Below are 20,651 nucleotides of genomic sequence, written 5' to 3'. Positions count from 1 at the left end.
AATCTCAGAAATATCCATTGTCTGAAACTTCGACTTAGTCTGCCATACACGATGCAAATGGTCCACGACGGTGGGCCGCCAAGACAAGGTAGTTTCCGATCCCGACCATATTTGCAAGAATTAATTTAATTCTTCGCCACTGACGCTGTCCGACAAGTCACACTGCAGGCAGCTAAAACTGGGGACGAGATCTAGCCACTGCAACGATGTCGTCCTTCCGGGTACGTTTTGAACCGGTCAAATGCTTGACCCCAGCTAGACAAGAACGATTCCAAGACAACTCACCAGAACCGCCGATCGCGCCGAGGCGAAGGCCTAAAAGCAAATTAGGATGCCGAGAGTGTAAAGCAAGGCGGGTCAAATGCGACGAGACTTTCCCCGTATGCTTGCGCTGTGTCCGTCGCGGATTAGTCTGCTCCTCGACACCTCGCCTGTCACAATGGCAAATCGAGACGCGCTGGTACTCGTCACACGTGGACACCATCGTTAATCGACGGCTCCTCCAATACTGGCTAGAAAGAGTGTGTCAAATATTAGTCATTGATCCTGAAGACAATCCGTTCTCGTTCCCTGTCTTGGAATACATACAGGAATCCCCGGCACTGGTGCATATCATCCAGTCCGTGAGCGCCCGTCATGAACAATATTTTTCTGCAGAAGTGGCACGCATTGCTCTCGAGGAGAGGGGGAAAGCCCTAGTATCCTTCCGAAAGGAACTAGGGACTGGGCAGACGCGACCATTACTGTCCATGCTTACTGCGTTGCTACTGGCGCTGTCGCACGGAGCTGATCGTGATATGACTGATTTTGGTAAATGGCATCTGTTTGCCGCACGCACGTTGATCAACAAAATGCTCGAGGATACATCGCATCCATGGGATATGAACCCATTATTTAGACTGTGTCTGGGTATGTATCTGTACTGGGATATGGGATGCTCGTACCTGGTGCACCCAGACGAACAGCAAGATCTAGATACACCAGGTCTATCCTTGGCCGTGCAACATATTGGCCATTGGCACCATCCAATGTACGGATTCTGTACTGACCTAATCTTCATCCTGGGAAACTTGGGCCGGTATTGTCGACAGCTCCTCTATTCAGGGTGTCGGTCTTTCGCCCGAGAGGCACTTTTAGAAGAACAGTTATATCTGTGGAGCGCACCATCAACCGAGCCTACCCTAACGCTCCTATACGAGTCACTACGAAAACACGGGCTAATTCTGCTCTATCGAACCTGTGGATGGAATGATGCCTTTATTAACCCGTGCCTTGAGGAGATTGGCCTGGAACCCCTAGTCCATCGTTATGCGTTAGAAACCATCGATCACCTTCTCAAAATCCCAGCATCCTCAAATTACCTGAACTTCCAGTCTATCCCACTTCTTACAGCTGGGTCAGAACTGAAGAGAGAAGATAACAAACTGAGAGACGATGTCCGGCATCGACTTCGCGCGCTGTATTCGGTGAATCGATTGCCTGTCAACCTTCACGCCTTTGAGCTTCTTGAGGAAATTTGGGCAGCCCGTGATATTGGTAACGATAAGTCATCTTGGATTCATCATATGCTCCGGAGAGGGTGGTTATTGGTCCTTGGGTGACAGTTTATGGAAGGCTGGGTGGGGCGAAGGTGAAAAGGAAAATTATTGATGATAAATAAAGCGCTTATGTTGGAATATATAATCTGAAGTAGTATGTAGTGTTTAATAATTAGGAGTTTCGGCGACTGATAATGTTGTGGTAGCAAGTTTGACATCTCTCTTAGAATGATATAGAGAGTAGGGAAAAATCAATGTGTTGTAGGTAAATGAAACAGGAATCCGGCATATAGTCAGTAGGATGTAAACCCTAACAAAGACTACATGGAATGGTAATTGCCGATAGGGCTAATGGTTCTTTGTTCACTTCAGCGTGTCTCTCATTGGCTTGGGAAATTGCCGACTAGATTGATTGTTGGACAATACCCTAGGTATGATCCGTGGGGATTTGCATATATAGCCACTTCATCTCACTATACTCACCAGCTTGCGATGTCGTCGTGGAATAGTCCGGTTCAACAATGGGGAACGCAGATAGGCTTACCCAGATAGACCACCCGTAGTAGAATATTAGAAGATCAAATGAAGATTCCTAGCTGTGATGTACGATTCCAACCAGAATTCAACATACTGCTATGCGGTGAACCCCCGGTTTAGAAAGGCAACTTGCGTAAAGTCTAATGAAACATAAGTTGGCAAGTTGAAACGCTTGGTGTATATATTCTTCTCATGACTCCTGCTTCCCAACATGTTATCACTATCCCGTGATGTTCATCTTGCTTTAACCTTGGACTTATACTGACTACTTTTCAATTCCCATTCTCTAAGATACCTTATAAGGACGAAAACCGGTGCAATAGCTTTTTCTATGCATCATGTCCATACCATCTAGGAAAGCATCTAGAACATCACAGGCTAAGGCAGTTCTCGATGAGGCCAGGCCACTCTTCGAAGCAGCCAAAAGGGATGAAATAGAGCCCGGGGATTTTAATATGGATCAGCTTCTGACGCAAGAGTTTAAGCAAGGGATGTATGAAATTGTGAAGGAAATCGACAGACAGGGACACCCTCCACGACCTGTACGGGTGCATCTTATGGGACCTTGCATCGAGAGGCCGACTGTTCTGACTCATATCGGCCTCAATCAACAAGGTAAATCACCATCTTTCTCCTTATCGGTCCTTTTTTTTTTTTTTCCCTTTTTGCTACTTTTTACTATAATTCGGGAGGAAATAACATTTTCAAAGACCTGAGCAATCTTAAACGCCTTAGGCACGACAACCGGAGGTACAGAATGGCCATTTACAAGTGGGAATTACCATTTTACGTTAAAAAAAATGCCTACCTGCTTGGGAAAGCGACTATGATGAGAAATTACACTTCTGTTAATGTGGCAACTTGTGAAGCACGACTTACAGAATCGGGCGGCGATGTTTTGGTTTATCTGATGAAACTTTTGATCAAATTGGCCAGAGACCTAGATATCGACGCCCCAATTTCTGCATACAATATACACCGTGTGTTAACTAATGATATACCTGCTTGTTATCAATATCTGATCCTATGTACAGTGCAACGTATATCAGGGGAGTGCATGATCATCCTCGCTCAACCTGACAGAATCATTATGTCAGTGACGCGAAGGCTCCAGACGGTAGTAGCGCTAATGATGATTTGGGTATGCGGGACATTTCGAAAGTTCAAGGAAAACAAAATTTGCTACTCCAGTGTGTCTCTCGACCGCTCATCCACATTACTTGATTTAAAGGATTTGAAACCTTTATCCCACCGCTATAATATCAACCTGTTGGCCCGGCGGTTGTTCACAAATGGCATTATATTCACCAAACATGATTACGCGAACGACCACAGATTTTTCCAAATGAGTTGTGAGGAATTGCTGCAACGCGCAGATAAACCAAAGAGATATGATCTTCCAAAAGATCGCGGAGTCATTTTTCTGGGTCAATCTATAGCGCTGATCCCGATAGCCGTTGATGGTGACCACAACACCGTCACTTGGCGCTGTGAGATTTGCTACGACTACAGGCCACAAGAGAGCTTTATTACGCAAATTCTCATCCCCGAACTTTCACCAAGTAGGTTCCACTGGGACCGCACATACCTCGATAGGGAGCGTGACCGGGACATAAGAGCAACAACCGCATTGGTGTTCCATGGCAGAGATAGGCCAGCTTTGCCCTTACCGGGACCTACGGTAATCTACTAAGATATTTCCAATGATCACGGTATTTATTTGTTTTGGAGTTATTGCTATCTTGAATGTTACTCATGGGCACTTTCTTAGCCTACATATTTGAACAAGTCGGCGTATAAGACTTTACCCGTCAATGGAAGCAAATAGTTCAATCAATGAAACGTTAATCGGGAAGCTTACACATCGTATCTAGACAAGTCGTAAGTTTTATAAGGGTTCCGAAAGAGCGTCACGCGTAAATATCTTCAAGAATCTATTGTCCTTCGTCCAACAGCCCGCATATCTCTTGCAAAATATAGCCTTTCATCTTGTGAGAGATAATAAGGGCAATGTTACTGAACCCCGGCAATGATGTTTGAGTTCAGTATGTACTTCAGATATACATCAGCCCGTACTTATACTCGAAGGAAAACAACGTCGCATAGTTAGAGACACGGATCATCTGTGATCGATGGCAAGGCATGGTAAACAGATTTATCCATCAAGCTGCCAACGAAGCAATATTATGTTAACAAAACAGGACTGGCTATCCTGAGGGGTTTGTGCATGGTGGCCTTGCAAACCTGGCAGGTACATGAGAGTTAATGACACAGATCGCTCCGAATGCAAACCCATCTAGTGGCAGCGAGAGATCGAGTGATTGCTACATGGAAGAAGGGCAGGAGGCTGATAATATATATGCGGGCCTCGAGAATCAGCCTGTGTGAACCGATAGCGCTTGCAACGTATTTTACTTTCTTCCTTAAGGGACGAGTTATTTTTCACACGAAAGCTAGATAGTTCATAGCTGACTACCTGACGCCTCTGATGGCAAATCTTGTGGGAATGAAGGTTGTACTTTGAGAGGAATGCTACCAGATTGCACGCTTTCCGTTTACCATATGATTTGAGGACTAGGTCTATTATAGTGTCCTCATGATGGCCTAGAATTTGCGTGTACGGAGAGCGAAGAGGCTAGGAATGGACTTGCCAGGGCTCTTGAGCTAGAGTACCGCTGTTTGTATCAGCTACTAATACTGACTGGCAGTACTTCGTAGTTCGCATGGTAAAAATATTTTGCGGACACACTGGACCCCACCACAAGTTTAACCGATCTCGGTACGTCGACTAGAGTAATACGATCTGTACCGCAAAAGCGGCAGAAGCCGCCAGGGTTGCGGGTCGGGTAAAGTCAGCATGACCCGGAACTGGTACCGAGTCTGGGTCCAAACCTAACATCATCGGGATACGCTACCAAAAGAAAAACACAACGCAAAGAGAAGACAAGAAAGGCAGGAAGACAATCGTGCCTAACATGACAGTCAGAATTAGTAACGTACAGAATTTACATAAGCACGGTTGACTGGTCCCACAGGCGTCTAGCAGCAACCATAGTTCCTACAAAACACCGTTCAATAGCGGAAATAAGTTAAGCAGATTCAATAAGAACATTACCCCTAGTTAAGTATTTTAATACCACTAAGCAAAATTACGTGAACCGGTATAATATGCTAGGATATGCATACCTATTGCGGTAAATGGAAGCAACGATCCTTGGCATGTAATCTCAAGTAGATAGAAAGGGGTCTAAAGTATTGCACCCGAGGGCTCGCGTAAAAATCTCGGCCTATAATGGACGAGGCCGAGCCTCCGGGCATTCTGGGCATTCTAGGCATAAGGTTGCCAAGCCCAATCAAGTTGTTACGGTTTTTCAGCAATTAACAAGGGTAGTATGATATGTACCACTTTACTCAAGGATCCACTGTTTACTCCAATAATCAAGTAACTCCAGAACTCATAGGACCCTTAACTCCGAAGGCTTACTACTATTATGTTGAGCTTTTTCGCTAGGAGTGCAGTACTGATACCCCTGTATATATAGTTATGTAGTGGGGGTTGAACGCCGTTACGTTTATTTCTTACAATAAACTACTATAATAGATGAATTCTATGCAACTACTGCATCGACCACAGAACCTTTGGAGTACAGCAAAAGTGACAGGGGTTTGATCCTGCAACCCTCGGTCCTAGGAGGTCCGTACCAAGATAGGCCTGATTGCCAAGGCCTGGTCGCTCTAGTCTAATCTTATCTATCCATCTAATCTGATCCCGGTGGCTTGGCGCCAACATGTTATGGGTAGGACGGTATTTGATGTATATAAATGACATACTGTATGGTATGGTAATGGAACTTTACCAGTCTTGGCGAAATTGAATGGTTCCATCCCACTATATCATTTCTACCCACTATCGCTCTCTTAATGATCACAGCCACCCTCTCTATTATTCTGTTTCACATACACCCTACTGTGTCCGACACAGGCTTCAGAGGCTGTCCAGGCTTTTTCTAGTCTAAAGGGTAACTTGGTTCCCATATTGACGGCAATACTTGCCCAAGGCTGAACAACACCATATGAACTGAGTCTATAGTAGTGTGCCTCTTAGAACCTGGAATGACTGTGGTAGCACCATTCCAAGTGACGGTACTCTACTGCTACCGAGAGTTTGAATAGGTCCGAGGCCTTTGTCCTGCCAAGCGCGTCCTCTCCACTGGTCCGCTGGTTTCGACCGTATTGACTGACCTGGGAAATTGTAGGTTGATCATTATTATCAATCACCCAAGCTAGTACGGAGTACAGTCAAAATTTTCATGTCATTCTCACCGAACAACCTGAGCATCGTCTCTTCCAGATCCTTGGCGCCGTGCTGTATAGTTCCGTAGCGAGATGTGTGACCCGTTCTTGGGGAACGAAAGACGGCCCCCATCGGCATCGTTGAATCTTTTTAGGTTCTCTTTCTGTGGATTAATCTACTGCTGCAAGCAATGCAGGCAAGATCGTCGACGAGGGCCAATGAACGCCGCGATAGATGAATGCACCAGGACACATACACACATCCCTTATCCAGAATGGCTTGGCCCCAAGAAAGGCTTACCATCAACTAGGATTGGATCAACAGTAGAATCGAGCTTACGATTGTTTCTTTACAGTACAACGACAAGCCGTCTCAGCAAAACTGGGGCTCAGCAGCTTTACCAACGTGCTCCGATAGCCAGATCGTAGATATATAAAGGGCGACCGAGCATGGCGGAAAAGCTTGAGCTGTACATCCATACCTGCAAGAAGAAGATCAAGCCCTTTGCATATTGCTAGCTCATATTCTACTTCCCCATTCGGCTACCATGACCCAAGCAACTTTGCGCACCGAGCGCCTTGAATTGGTGCCCCTCGGCCCCGAGGACCTCAAATTCACCATGCTGCTAGACAAGGATCCGGATGTCATGAAATACATTGGCTTTGGCAAGCCACTTGACCACAAGCAAGCGATCGAAGTTCACCAATGGCTCCTCAACTCAGCAACCATCGTCCCCGGCTTCGGGTGTTGGGTCGGCTTCGCCGGTGGCGAGTTTGTTGGCTGGTGGATACTGGCTCCTTGCCCAAGCGAAGGCACAGAGCAATTCAGCAAAGACCGATCAGAGTTTGGGTACCGCCTTTTACCGAAGTTTTGGGGGCAAGGTTACGCGAAGGAAGGATCGCGTGAGTTGCTGAGGCACGCTTTCCAGGATTTAGGTCTATCTGAGGTTATTGGCGAGACTATGGCTGTGAACGCGGCTTCTCGGGCGGTAATGGCAGCTTGCGGATTGAAACATGTCCATACCTTCTACAACAAGTACGATAGCCCACCTCCTGGAATCGAAGAAGGCGAAGTGCGGTATCGGATTACCGAGGATGAGTGGACAACGTTGGTTGCTGCACAGTAATTGTTCCCAGCCCTTGTGCCAAGTGAATTGCTTCTGGGATATATGGGTTACAAAAGCCTCCTAACTATCAATGAAATAATTTTGTCACGCCCAGTAATGTCAAATGAAGGCCCAGGCAGATCTAGACGTGGTGGTCCAACAGGTTTCTTATCGCCCCTTGCTAGGACCAAATGCCTCTCTCAAAATCCTTCCTTACTTCTGCTCGGCTATTAAAATTCCGTCCATACAGCCAAGGCCGAATGGTGCAACCTGCCAAGACCCTACATTGTAACTAGGGCACGTAGTGCTCTGTCCTGGGCTCTGAACCAGCTTTAGCTGGATGTCCTGAATATGAAGAGCTATCGCACCCGAGCCACAGAGCAGTAGCGTCAGAAAATTAGCGATAGCCCTAGATGTCATTAGTTGTAAATAAGTATTGTGCGGCTTTAGGTGAGACTTGTACAACAACCCGGGCAATATCAGCGCAGCCTGGTAATAGTGCGCTTTTAGCTTTTAGCTAGGCGTAATCTTGGGACTTGGCTGCTCGTATTGAGTTGTAACATTACTCGCATGCCAACCTCTCTCAGAAACAGGCTAGATCTGTTTCATACCTGCTGCCTGCTTGTTCATTTTTCTTGCTTTCTCATTTCTGTTTGTGAGTCCACTTTTATTTCCTTTTAAGTCTATGTGTCAATGTGCGTCTTGATATGCCAAGGTGTCGCTGTAGTTCCTTTCGACTGTGTATATATTTCGTCTTATCAAAACAGTAGACACGGAAGGTAAATTCCGATGCGTGGACTCGGAAGCCAAGTCGAGATCCTGGTGGAAAATGTGCATGGGATGCACGCCACACATTGGAAAACTAGTCAACGTCGAATCAGTCGACTTATTGTCACCCCACGTCCGAGCTTTTCTTTGCTAATTGCCCAGAAAGCCGGATCTAATCAATCAATCAGATAAATTTGACCCAAGAAATTTCCGAACGGTCCCCCCGGTCCGCCCCGTATGACCTGATTTCTCGAATCAGTGCTCAAACAGCCGATCTCGGTGTACATGGACCATCCGGCTAATCTTACTCTTTATCAGATGAGATTAAAATTCTATTTTTCTTTTCTTACCGCCTGATGCGTGAAAGCTGCAAGGGCGACCGTTCGGCCGGGTCTGCACATCAGCTTTAAAAGCTTCGGCTCTTCGCTCTTTTATGATTAGCATTCCGCTGCGTGCTCCTTTGCGTCTTCACCGGGTCGATCCAACAACGATGGCAATCGGGAATAGGTTTCAACAGCTTGTTGGGCGCCAGCAGCCCAGCGGCACTCATGAAGCTCCTACTGTGGAAGATATCGAAACTCCGGTAACCGTCAATGCAGCCCCCTACGACAAGGAAGGTGCCACCGGCTCACCCCAGGATAACACGGCAAGCAGTGATGATGATAAATCATTACCGCATGAAGATGCACAGCGTGGTGTCAAGAAGATCGAGGCTGTGACTCTGGCTTGGTCGAAGGCAACGCTGGCCATGTTCCTGATACTGTATTTTCTACCCCCTATGACGCTTACTTGTGGCGGTATGTAACTAATACAATTTGTTCTCCATAGCATTTGGATTTACACCCTGGCTAATGGATTCAGGTCCTCAATCCTGGCCAGCTTGACACCCTATGCTACGAGTGATTTCCAGTCTCATTCCCTGTTGACTGTCATCGAAATTGTAGCAAGTGCCATGACATCAGCGGTGTACATTCCTATGGCGAAGATGCTGGACGTTTGGGGCCGTGCTGAAGGCTTTCTCCTTATGCTGTGCTTTGCCACTCTGGGCCTAATTCTTATGGCAGCATCCAACAACCTTCCTACCTTTTGCGCAGCACAGGTAATACAACCCCCCTTTTGAACCACCAGAGGCCTTGAACTTACTAACCGTTATACGGATAACAGGTATTCCAATCAGTTGGGCTTGGAGGCATGACTTATAGCATAAATGTCCTCTCAGCCGACGTAACCAACCTGAGAAATCGAGGGTTGGCGTTCGCTTTCGTCTCATCGCCATGGATGATCACTGCGTTTGCTGGATCCAAAGCAGCAGAAGAATTCTTACTACACGTCAACTGGCGATGGGGATTCGGCTCCTTTGCCATCATTATACCCGCGGTCTCCATTCCCGTATACACAGTGTTGAAGGTCAACCTTCGTAAGGCTGAGAAGAAAGGCCTTGTAAATCACGAGAGGAGTGGCCGAACCCTGGTACAGAATATAATACACTACCTTATACAGTTTGATTGTGGGTAGCTCGACGCAGCCCTTCCTAAACTCTTGGAGTTACTAACTTTCTTTCGCTATACAGTGCCTGGTGTCATCTTGTTCGCTGCCGGTCTTACCGTGTTTCTACTCCCATTCACACTCGCGCGTTCTGCTCCCAACGGCTGGAAGTCAGACTACATCATTGCCATGATTGTAGTCGGCTTTGTCCTCCTCCTTCTCTTCGCCGCCTACCAGGTGTACCTGGCTCCCGTGCCATTCCTGAAACATGACTACCTAATTAACCGGACCGTTCTGGGCGCATGCCTTCTCGACTTCGTATACCAGATGTCCTACTACTGCTGGAACAGCTACTTCACGTCTTTCCTCCAAGTCGTCAATAACCTCAGCGTCTCAGAGGCCGGGTACGTCAATAGCACGTTCCAGGTCGTCTCCGGCGTTCTCCTATTCATTGTCGGCTACCTGATCCGCAAAACGGGCTATTTCCGATGGCTCCTGTGGATCGGTGTGCCTCTCTACATCTTCGCCCAGGGTCTCATGATCCACTTCCGCCAACCGAACGGATACATTGGCTACATCGTCATGTGCGAGATCTTCATCTCCATCGGTGGTAGCGTTTTCACCCTCTGCATGCAGCTCGCCGTCTTGGCCGCCGTCGACCACCAACACGTCGCCGCCGCAATGGCCATTCTATTCGTGTCCGGTGGCATTGGTGGTGCAGTCGGAAATGCTATCTCCGGTGCCATCTGGACAAACACCTTTGAGAACTCCCTGGCCAACTATCTCCCTGAGTCCGCGCTGCCGAACCTGACTAGTATCTATGCCAGTTTGCCGGTACAGCTAAGCTATGCCGTTAATAGCCCCGAGAGAATAGCAATCCAGAAGGCATATGGTTATTCGCAGACGAGAATGTTGGCCGCGGGAACTGGGCTTATGGCACTTGCCTTCGTCGCTGTTTTCATGATCCGCAACTTGAACCTGAAGAATATGACGCAGACGAAGGGTGTTGTGTTCTGATGTTATTTTTTGTTGGTAGATAGTATATTGGAAGAGGGCCCAGTGGATTGTGTGTATGTGTGTATGTGGTTGGGCGCCTCTTATCGGGCTTAATGTGGATATTCCTCTGGAGAGGTAATTTGTCTTTTTGTTGGTTATCTTGTTGCATTGCATATACTATTGGGAAGAAGAGTCGGTCGGTTAAAATTTAAAGATAGATACAGATAATCCTCTGGGCGAATGACATTATGTGTGGAATTTTAAAAAATTACATTCATGAATATCACCATGTACAGCGCTCAGGATTGATCTATCTCTCCTAGTTGACTGTGTCTTCACTTATCCATTATCATTAAGGGCTTCACAACGACGGTGAGTTGCCTTGTCGGCTACCATTATAGAGAACCTATAGAAATCAAATTTCAATGTAGAGCGACAAGGAACTGGATGACAACACTACAAGAGCTTGGGATAGTCAGAACCGACGTAGAATTTTGTAAAAATTATAATTAAAACTGTGGATAAGAATGATGCAGACAAAGAGATCTATATAATTTTAGGTTTCTAATAATGGAATGACCATGCAATCCAAGAAATGGTCAACGACTTCTTTGTAATATCCCCCCCCCCCCCAGAAAATGCAGTATGCTCTCTCTCCTTAAATCAGAGATGAAAAAAGACCTTCAACCATCTACCGCCTGGTTCAGGGCATTCACGCGATAACTCTCGCTGCGCTCAATCAGCTGTGCATGAGTTCCGCGGTCAACGCATCGACCATCTTCAATTAGGAAAATCACATCCGCCTTGCGGATAGTATACAGTCGGTGCGCAATCGCAATAACAGTCATATGCTTCGTGGCCTTCTCAAGCCCATCCTGCAGCAATCTCTCTGATTCTGCATCCAGTGCACTCGTTGACTCGTCCAGCAGCAGGAGTTTAGGCTTGCGGATGAGCGCGCGCGCAATCGCTAATCGTTGCTTCTGACCTCCAGAGAGCCGGTCACCGTTTGGCCCACAGTAGGCATCATATCCATCTGGAAGCTGCATGATCGTATCGTGGATGTTGGCCAGTTTACATGCTTCTTCTAATTCGGACTGGGTAACTGTTTGGCCTGGCCTGGCGCCTAGGGTCAGATTGAATCGGATCGTGCCCTCGAACAGGACACTCTGTTGAGGAACATAGGCAATATCATCTCGGAATGAACCGTCGCTGTAGGCGATATTGTGACCGTCGACTTCGATTGTTCCCGAGTCAGGTCCGTAGAGCCGCTCGACAAGTGAGATTATTGTGGACTTGCCCGCCCCGCTGGGGCCCACGAGCGCGGCAAACTGCCCTGGCTGGACGTTCAAATCCAGACCGTGTAGCACCCGGGTGTCTGGACGCGCAGGGTACGAAAAGCGGACTTGCTTGAAGGAAACACCGATGCCGTCACGGGAGTCAGAAGAGGATGTCTTCTCGCGGGGAGGTGCCGTGGCTTCGAGATCCCCCGGTTGCTCGAGCGGTGCAGATAGCTTCTTCGTCGATCCCAAATCGAGTAGGTTCAACAGTCGCCTCGTGGCCTGGAATGCGCGCGACACGTCGGGTGCGAGGGCGAACATTTGTCCCCATAGTTGGGAACTGACGAGCAGTGCTAGCTGCACAATGAAGAACTGTGTTTGAGTGTATTCACCCGCGATGATTCTCGTCGAACCCCACCAGTACGCGAGTGCATAGAGGAAGTTACTCAGTCCGTACCCGACGGCTAGCCATAGATTTGCCCAAGCGCTCTGTCGAGCTATTTGGCGCATTGGGGCCGAAAGGGACCGACGGTATGTACCAAGCACTTCGTGCTCCAGAGAAAGCGACATAATGGTTTTGATGGAGTTGACGGCCTCAACGGTAATTCCCACAGAGTTTGCAAAGGCTTCTAGATGTCGCTCCTCGAAACTGGCTAGCGTGGTAACTCGCATATAACCAGCGCCCAGCAACAGCGGGATCACAGATAGACATACCAGAGCAATCTTCCAAGCAATGATGTGTGTCATAGTAATGGTCGCGACGAGACTGACTAGAACCGAGAGGATCGTGCAGACCACAGAGCCTGTTAGGCCACCCAACGCACTGCTGTCCTTTGTAATGAACGATAGCAATAGGGATGGGTTCCGATTTGCTGTCTCGTGCCATGCTAAATCCTGCTCGAGAATGGACCGCAGCGAGAGTATACGCACTTTGTAAATAACTTGTTCAGCCACCCAACCAAACAGCGACCAGCTGACAAAATTAGCAAAGAATTCGACAATAGCCAGCACAAAGAACATCAGTCCGAAAAGTTCTCCGGCATGACGGATGGAGTCAGGCTCCTCGCAGCCACTGAGTTTGCCTACGACGTTGCCGAAGATCACCGAAGATCCGCAATACGTGCCGCCGATGATCACAGCCCCAGCGATCGCCAGGATTAGCACGAATGTGTACGGTCGGAAGAGGGATCCCATAGAGCCCAGAGTTGATCCAAGGCTTCGCTTTTCCTCAACCGCACTGTCTGGCTCCGCAGTCTCCGCAGGCTTGGTCTTCTCTTCGTCAATGGCATCGACCACAGATGAGGTCTCCAAAGCTCCGGCCTTCTCACTGATTACTGGCACCAAAGAATTGGAACGCGCGGAGCTCACCTCCGTCTCTTCATCATCTTGACCGCCGTGAACGTTGAGGTTTTGGAGACGAACTAACTCAGCATAGGCACCGTTAACCTCCAGCAGTTGCTGGTGGGTTCCCTGTTCTACTAGCTTTCCTTGACGCATGACGATAATGTTGTCGGCATTCTTGATAGTCGACAGACGATGCGCAATGGTAATCACAGTCCGGCCGATCGCCACGTTATCTAGTGCCTCTTGGATACGGGCCTCGGTCGCCGAGTCGAGTGATGCAGTAGCTTCATCCAGGATGAGGATACGCGGGTCTTTCACCAAAGCTCGCGCCAGGGAGATGCGTTGCTTTTGCCCACCGCTGATGAGATTGCCCTTTGACCCAACTAGTGTTCCAAAGCCGTCTTTCAAGCGCTCAATGAACCCGTTCGCATCGGCCAAAAGAGCAGCGTGCAGGACCAATTCCACGATTTCTCGTGCTTCATCCCCATGCGCGAGAGAAGCGGTCACCAGATCCTTGCCATCTCGCACTGCTGCCGCGACGTCCGCGAGAACACTACCCATGAGAATGTGACACAGGTGGTCGTGCCTAGGAGAGTTGATGAGCCCCAGCGCGATGTTTTCAAGGATTGACCGATCCAAAAGACATGGCTCCTGCTGTACGAGACTTATATGACTACGGACAGATCTCACGTTGAGATCCTTAACATCGTGGCCATCTAACAGTACCGCGCCCTCATCCACATTGTAAAATCGAGTGATCAACCCAGCAACGGTAGACTTCCCACTGCCTGAAAGGCCGACAATGGCTGTCTGCTGACCAGCTGGGCATGTCAACGAGAGGTCCTGTAGCACGGGCTTGTCCGGTCGGGACGGAAACCTGAATGAAACGTTCCGCAATTCCACATTTCCCGTAACCTCTGGCAGCATGCGACCGGTATCTTCAGCGGTACCGTCAATGGTAGTCGGATGTTCAATGTCGGCTTCTAACTTGCCGAATGCTACGGCCGCGGCGTCAAAGCTTTGCAGAAAGGGGGCGGCCTGACTTAGAATCAAAGATGCTAGGATCGAGATTTAGCATGGCATAAATCCACAACACTCAATAGGTCTGATACACTTACCATCCACCAGAATGAGAATAACTGTAAACGTGTTACCCACGGTTATGCCATTGTCACCAGACTCTACAGCATCTGCAATTTGTCGCGACCCTTGCCAGAAGGCCAGACCGTTGGCCGAAAAAGCGATGAAATATAAAAGACCCGCCTGCGTGGCTGCAGCAATCGATTTCGAAACGCCGGCTGATAAAGCAGGTTGCAAAACTTCAACGAATTTCTCCTCCAGCCGTGCATTTGCCGAAAACGCCTGCACAACCGTTGTGTTTGAGAATGCTTCCAGTGCGACCGATGAAGCTTTCGCCATACCCTCCAGTGCGCGGCCGAAGAACTTCTGCACGAAATACCCTCCGCCTATGGACATGATCAGGTACGCTGGGGTGAGGGAGACCAGCATGCCGGCCAGTTTGGGGTCCTTGATGAAGGCCACTATGTATGCGGTGATGAAGAATGCGATACTGTTTATCACAATGCCGACCTTCTCTGATGAGCCTTGTTGTATGACGGCGATTTCCCCAGTGATTCGTGAGGAGACCTCTCCAGCGGGTAGATTGTCGAAGAACGCGGCATCCTGGCGCAGGATAGCGCTGAAATATTTCTCTCGCAGACGCTGGGCTAGACGCTCACCGGAGAGATTCCAGCAAAGGACGTAAATGTAAATGAGAGCGAAATAGGCGATACCAATATATACGATCAACAAGATTTTATCATTGAGCCCCGCTTGGTAGGAGTCAGCGTTGGAGGGGGTGACATTGCACGTTGAGGAATTTAGCCCATCCACTAGCTGTCCGAAAACAATTGACATTATAGGAAAGGGAATTCCAGAGGCGATTGAAGTGATAAAACCGGTGAAGAGAAGGGCAAGGTCGGACGACGAGGGGCTGCCATAGACCAGCAAGCGACCGAACGAGGTGGCACGGCGCATAAGCTGTAGACAAAGACGTCGCTATGAGTTCAAGCGCATCATGCAGAAAAGGATCGAGGAATAACTTACACTGGCCTTAACTGGCGCCTCTGCGTCCTTGGACGCTTCCGATGCAGTACCCATGATGCCTTGGGAAGTTTAACGTTACTCTATCGTGAGCAACGATACCAAGCAGCTAGACAAACATGCGAAGGTGAAAGGACAATCCTCGACGGGATCGCTACTAATTTGTTCGAGTGAAGGCTCCGGCGGCACTCTGCTCCCGCCTGCAAAAGTCCATCAGACGCAAGCAATGTCTAGTTCTCTGGGCATGACACATAACGAATCCACCCGACCATCCCATTCCCTTTTTGATGCAATGTGCCGACCTCGGACAGGAACTAGGCCGACACTCAATTTTTATCAGATCCGAGCTGATTCTTCAAGCGAGCAACGCCAAGAACGCGCGATATTGATGCCAAGGGGCCAGGAGTTGGAGTCGCTGCATCTGATTAGGGTTCCGTTTGGTTAGGTATTGTGTATGGTATGGGATGGTATGGTCACGTCTTGTATGTATCGGACCGTCATAACAGTACGCCCAGACCCTTCGACCCTCCAAGGATCCATTGGAATCCACTTAGCAACTGATAAAGCGCTTGGCTTGACCTGTCTTAGTTTACGCATTCAAATTCGGTAAGCAAAAAGAGGTCTCGCCGCTGTGTGTAAGCAGCTAAGGATAACCATCACAACCCCCCCCCCGCCCAATATTTGCCGAAAACGGAAAAAGCCTCAGCCATTATTCCGTCACTGGGGCAGGTAAAGCACTTCTGTGAATGGGGTTGAGTCTACGGACTATGACTAAATATTACAAATTTTGCTATCCCAATTAACTCACAGTTGTCAGCAGGTTACATTTCTAGTCAGGTCTCCGTTCCTATATCCGCACCATGAGCTACATAAGTTTGAGCGTGAGACCTGTCAAGAACGCGTCTCTTTCATGTCGGCTCAGAATTATATGTTAAGTCCATCTGTTCTTTCCTTTCTATCTAGCCAAGTCGGATCCCTACATACTCGCCGTATGGCTGTTACCAAGGTTTGCTCTGATCTACAAGTTCGGAGATATAACTCATGCTATGGAGTACTCAAAAGATAAATATATAGCTTCTGGATGCACCACAACTAGTATCTTCCCCTACTTCAGTAAATCATTGAATATTGAAGGAGACTGCGAAATGAAATTCCCATGGATTTATTAGAACCATACTATAGAAATGAGTCGCCTTAGAGGTCGGGATGCACACTGAGAAGTAGTTTACGCTACCACAAATCAGCAGCTTATTCAGTCACGGCCATAGACACAAACACAGACACAGCTGCGTTCATGTGCCTCATGTGTCATTTATCTAGCTGGAACATGTCGGTTCCAAATTCAAGATAAAGATCCACTGGCGTTCCCAAGCATCATGAAAAGATCATTACACTGGGCCGAGAGCTTCAAGGATGTCTGGCTTATGGGATTAGTTGGACCTTCACATAGACAGATCATGGAGGTATTTAGAACTATATATTGCTCTACCTATACAGTTGCCCTCCTGTGTGAGCTGAGCTCATGTAAAAACTCTTCCCCATGACAAGCCCGTTGTTATGAGCCCCACTGCCAAGTCACTAATCACACTCACTAGTGGAATCCCAAGAATGTCCGGCCGTGAAATTTTCTTCGCTCTATATGCCGTGTTTCTCATTTATTGGACCCGGGTCGATCCGGATTAATTTTTGGCAGCTTGGAGTCTGTCCTTCAGAAATATCTCAACTTACAGGAGGCCAAGGACTCGAATGGTCAATCGATCGGAGTTTAAACGGTTGTATGACTGAAAGATCATATTCTGCACCGGAAATTCCTACCAAGATTATTATTTCGGAGATTAAAACTTCAACCAATTACCATTTCGAGCTCACTCGGACCCATACGAACCCACCGGATACGAGATGCTGTGAGTGTTCTTCCGGACAACCCATGATCTAATCTGATCTGATTAAGGGCCCAGCCTTCTAGGCGATTGGGCGTTAATTCGTCCTCCAGTCGGCACTAAAAGTTAGTGCGTCGGGCGTTGGGCTCATCAGATAAGGAGCAGACACCCAGTATACGTAGTAGTAGTGCTTCACTGGTCCCCCTCGTTTCCAATATGTGGACCCGAACGCTGGCTGCGGCATTGGTCTCCCTTCGACCTTCCCTTCCGAGGGAATTCCTCAAAAGTACCTTCGCCCCGGCCAGCCAGCACAACTTTTTTCGTGACACTATTCAACCACGCGCCCAACCTCCTTCTAGCTTCACAAAATCCTTTCGGCAGATATCAACTGTGAATATGGGCGACAAGGCAGCAGCAATCACGCTTCCTAACTCGGAGCAATTCTATCTGGACAGTGAACAGGGTGAATCATATTTGATCCAAGTCTCTTGGCCACTTCATTGGCAAGGCCACGACCCCCCTGTTGGGAACGAGCAACTTCCGATCATGTTAGTAAAACCAAAAATCCAAACGGACATTCTCTAACCCAAAACCAGATACATTGTCGATGGAAATGCACTATTTTTAACCGCGACAGAAGCCGCCTGGCGTCGAGCAGCTTCGTCACATTTCGCCGGAGGAGGCATCGTCGTCGCGATCGGATATCCCTTAACCAAAAAATTGTACGATGCGCGTCGTCGCAGTTTAGACCTAACACCACCTACACAAGCCCAGGTAAACGGATATGGAGGAGCGGATCTGTGTCTTGACTTTATCGAGAAAGCCGTTCGTCCCGCGATCAAGGAGCGATTTCCGAAGCTGTCGTTCTCGAGAGAAGCTCTCTATGGTCATTCCTATGGGGGGTTATTTGCCCTGCACGCATTGTTTACACGCCCGCAGTCCTTCGACTGCTACATAGCGAGCAGTCCCTCGATATGGTGGAATAGCCGGTGTATATTGCATGAAGCGAAGTCATTTTTGGATCAAGAGAAGGCGGCAGATGAGCAGGCGCCGTCGCTAATGGTTTTCTTTGGGTCTCATGAACAAAGTCCACCTCAGTGGAACAATGAGCCACTCGATCACTATGAAGCGCGAAAACAGATTGCTTCGGATTTGAGAATGGGCGATAATTCACGTGATCTTGTTGGGATGCTGCAGGACAGCAAGCGACTACATACTGTCATTGTGAATGAGTACGATGGCGAGGAGCATACGAGTGTTATGGCGTGTTCGATGAGTCGAGGTTTAACTGCGTTTTTTGAAGATTGGCCGTTGCCAAACTAAGGTTGTCTAGGCTTGACAATAGAAGGTCTAATGGTGTTCGGAAACTAGATCTAATAAATAGAACTTGTGTTTTAGTGATACAAGGTCAATAGGAGATGAATAGAAGAACTATCTAATGAGCGATGCATAATCTTCCTCCGGGCAAATGATGGTACATATTGAAAGTAGGTCCTCTCCTTAAACTCAGTCTACTACCTCAGCACTGCAAAACACATTTTACATAGTACAGAATTGACATGCGTAGGTAATCGTGGCAACAAGTCTCAGCCCCTAAGCTTAGAGCACGAACATAGTTGGTCCCTCAACTTTGTTTCTTATGAGCCACCTCCGCATCGCTTCCTGCGAAAACTGACCTGGAAGCCCATGAAGCAGGCCAAGCAAAGGACTCTTCAAGACCATCGTGACTCTCACTAGACACGAGGTGATCTACCACCGCAATAAAGATATATGCGCCAATTCCGGTAAATATATGCCACCTGGTCCATTCCCGGCATCAGTTTAGATGGCACGAAAGAGCAAAAGAAAGTGATATCAAAACAGGTAAAGACGTACCACCCGTGAAGCTCTAATAGAAAAGCTAAGGGAAGACCTATCTTCGCCCGCGTGCTTCTCAAAAACCCACATACCCATCCATCAATCAACCAGAGGTAGAATCCCAAATTGAAAATGACTTATTCCGGCCGTCAATACATACCAAGTGGAAAGTTTTGAGTGTAACTTACCTGCTCCAAATCTTACCATCCCCCAGATCTGCTTTCGAGCCGCTGAGCCTGCTAGTGTCCGAGCGTTGATTAGCTGCATGGTGCGGATCCCAATGACGGTCACCATGGCAGCAAAGGACAAGGAGTGCAAAAGAAGCTCATCCGTCCTGACGTGATAAACCACTAGGATCATAAGAGATGACCAGAGTAGGATAGCCAGCATAATCGAATGTCTGCGACTGGTATTGACGGTCAAGACCTGGTGAAGAACCGGGGTCGTCGTGAAAAGCATGGAGAGGTCGTCCACTGATGACCATGACATGGGGTTAGGGTAAGTTAACCTAAATCAAACAGACGACGTTGAATATGAGCGGGTCTTACACATTTGGGTGTGGTATTTGAGGCTAATATGAAACGCGGCAGAGCATATTCCAACGGCCATCAAACCCCAGTACGGGATGGCACGAAAGATATCGCAACTTGATTTTTGTCGCAGCTTGCGGAGTCCATAAATGGCGTAGAGTACTGTACTTCTTGTAAGACTCTCTGTTGGCCAAAGGATAAAGGTTTGCGTCGGCGCTTACTGTACACGATGTTGGTCAAACTGTTGATGAACTCGGCGATGTATCTTGTCACCACATAATCCTATTACGGTCCAACCGATGTGTATTAGTAGTATGTAGTATGAAACGAGACACTCATGATATTCTGCTAGCTACCGACCTCTTCACAAAAGCTTTCCAGGCGTTAGTTAGTAGCTAGCTACACAATAAACAGAATGGCATACTAACTTAGATTTAGCAGTTCGCGCCCCCCAGAATGCGCTAGGCGAGGTTTCAGCGAACATTTTTCTGGTATTGGCAGTGAAGAATAACGTGTATGCTCACAATAAGACCTACGGTGCTTTAAAAGTGGTCGTAAGCACAAAGAGTTTCATGGTGGCCTAGAAGACTAGGCATCATCGATACTGAAATAAGCACTAACGGCGATCCGGAATAAATAGACCTAATCTAGCAATATCAGACTCTATAGGTCAAGCATTCTATTGTAGCCTGTTCTACGGATCTTGGCATCTTACAGGTCGAGTAACAATGTACCAATTTCTTGCGTGTCCACTATCCATGCCATGTTGAAGGCAGACTTTGCACCGCTTCCAAGACATAGCACATTTCTTGTTATACAATAATGTCAAATATCTCATTTCTGTACAGTTCCTCCTTTTTACGGGATGGCGATTAATGCAGCTAGATCGTAGAGATCCGTCCTGGGGCTCTGAAAACATTGCTATAGGAGTAATTAC

At 47.8% G+C, this 20,651-nt stretch overlaps 5 protein-coding genes across 5 annotated transcripts; 3 read left to right on the top strand and 2 right to left on the bottom strand.

Moving 5' to 3' along the window:
* Positions 1–51: 51 nt before the first annotated feature.
* Positions 52–1,601, top strand: BDV27DRAFT_148220 (Zn(II)2Cys6 transcription factor; the record flags this gene model as incomplete). Its single annotated transcript, XM_032070874.1, has 2 exons — positions 52–88; positions 289–1,601. 2 exons carry the CDS (start codon positions 52–54, stop codon positions 1,599–1,601), a joined length of 1,350 nt encoding a protein of 449 aa, XP_031924065.1.
* Positions 1,602–6,916: 5,315 nt separating this feature from the next.
* BDV27DRAFT_167305 (major facilitator superfamily domain-containing protein) lies at positions 6,917–10,801 on the top strand (the record flags this gene model as incomplete). Its single annotated transcript, XM_032074446.1, has 5 exons — positions 6,917–7,446; positions 8,750–9,043; positions 9,104–9,341; positions 9,407–9,659; positions 9,813–10,801. The coding sequence occupies 5 exons, from the start codon at positions 6,917–6,919 to the stop codon at positions 10,742–10,744; spliced, it is 2,247 nt and encodes a 748-aa protein (XP_031924064.1). The 3' UTR covers positions 10,745–10,801.
* A 605-nt stretch (positions 10,802–11,406) lies between these two features.
* BDV27DRAFT_148218 (ABC transporter ATP-binding protein) lies at positions 11,407–15,381 on the bottom strand (the record flags this gene model as incomplete). The annotated part of the gene is made up of 2 exons (XM_032070873.1): positions 11,407–14,402; positions 14,463–15,381. The coding sequence occupies 2 exons, from the start codon at positions 15,379–15,381 to the stop codon at positions 11,407–11,409; spliced, it is 3,915 nt and encodes a 1,304-aa protein (XP_031924063.1).
* Positions 15,382–17,723: 2,342 nt separating this feature from the next.
* On the top strand, positions 17,724–18,650 carry BDV27DRAFT_167304 (alpha/beta hydrolase; the record flags this gene model as incomplete). Its single annotated transcript, XM_032074445.1, has 2 exons — positions 17,724–17,875; positions 17,924–18,650. The coding sequence occupies 2 exons, from the start codon at positions 17,724–17,726 to the stop codon at positions 18,648–18,650; spliced, it is 879 nt and encodes a 292-aa protein (XP_031924062.1).
* Positions 18,651–18,951: 301 nt separating this feature from the next.
* BDV27DRAFT_161149 (ceramidase) lies at positions 18,952–20,198 on the bottom strand (the record flags this gene model as incomplete). The annotated part of the gene is made up of 7 exons (XM_032073166.1): positions 18,952–19,126; positions 19,203–19,320; positions 19,373–19,657; positions 19,733–19,876; positions 19,936–19,996; positions 20,075–20,087; positions 20,143–20,198. 7 exons carry the CDS (start codon positions 20,196–20,198, stop codon positions 18,952–18,954), a joined length of 852 nt encoding a protein of 283 aa, XP_031924061.1.
* Between the last annotated feature and the right edge of the window lie 453 nt (positions 20,199–20,651).

The sequence above is a fragment of the Aspergillus caelatus genome (genome assembly GCF_009193585.1).
Source record: "Aspergillus caelatus strain CBS 763.97 unplaced genomic scaffold BDV27scaffold_190, whole genome shotgun sequence".
In the NCBI taxonomy this organism is placed as follows: Eukaryota; Fungi; Ascomycota; class Eurotiomycetes; order Eurotiales; family Aspergillaceae; genus Aspergillus; species Aspergillus caelatus.
Note: the sequence above shows the minus strand (reverse complement) of the source record. Positions and strands in the feature narration are given on the sequence as shown.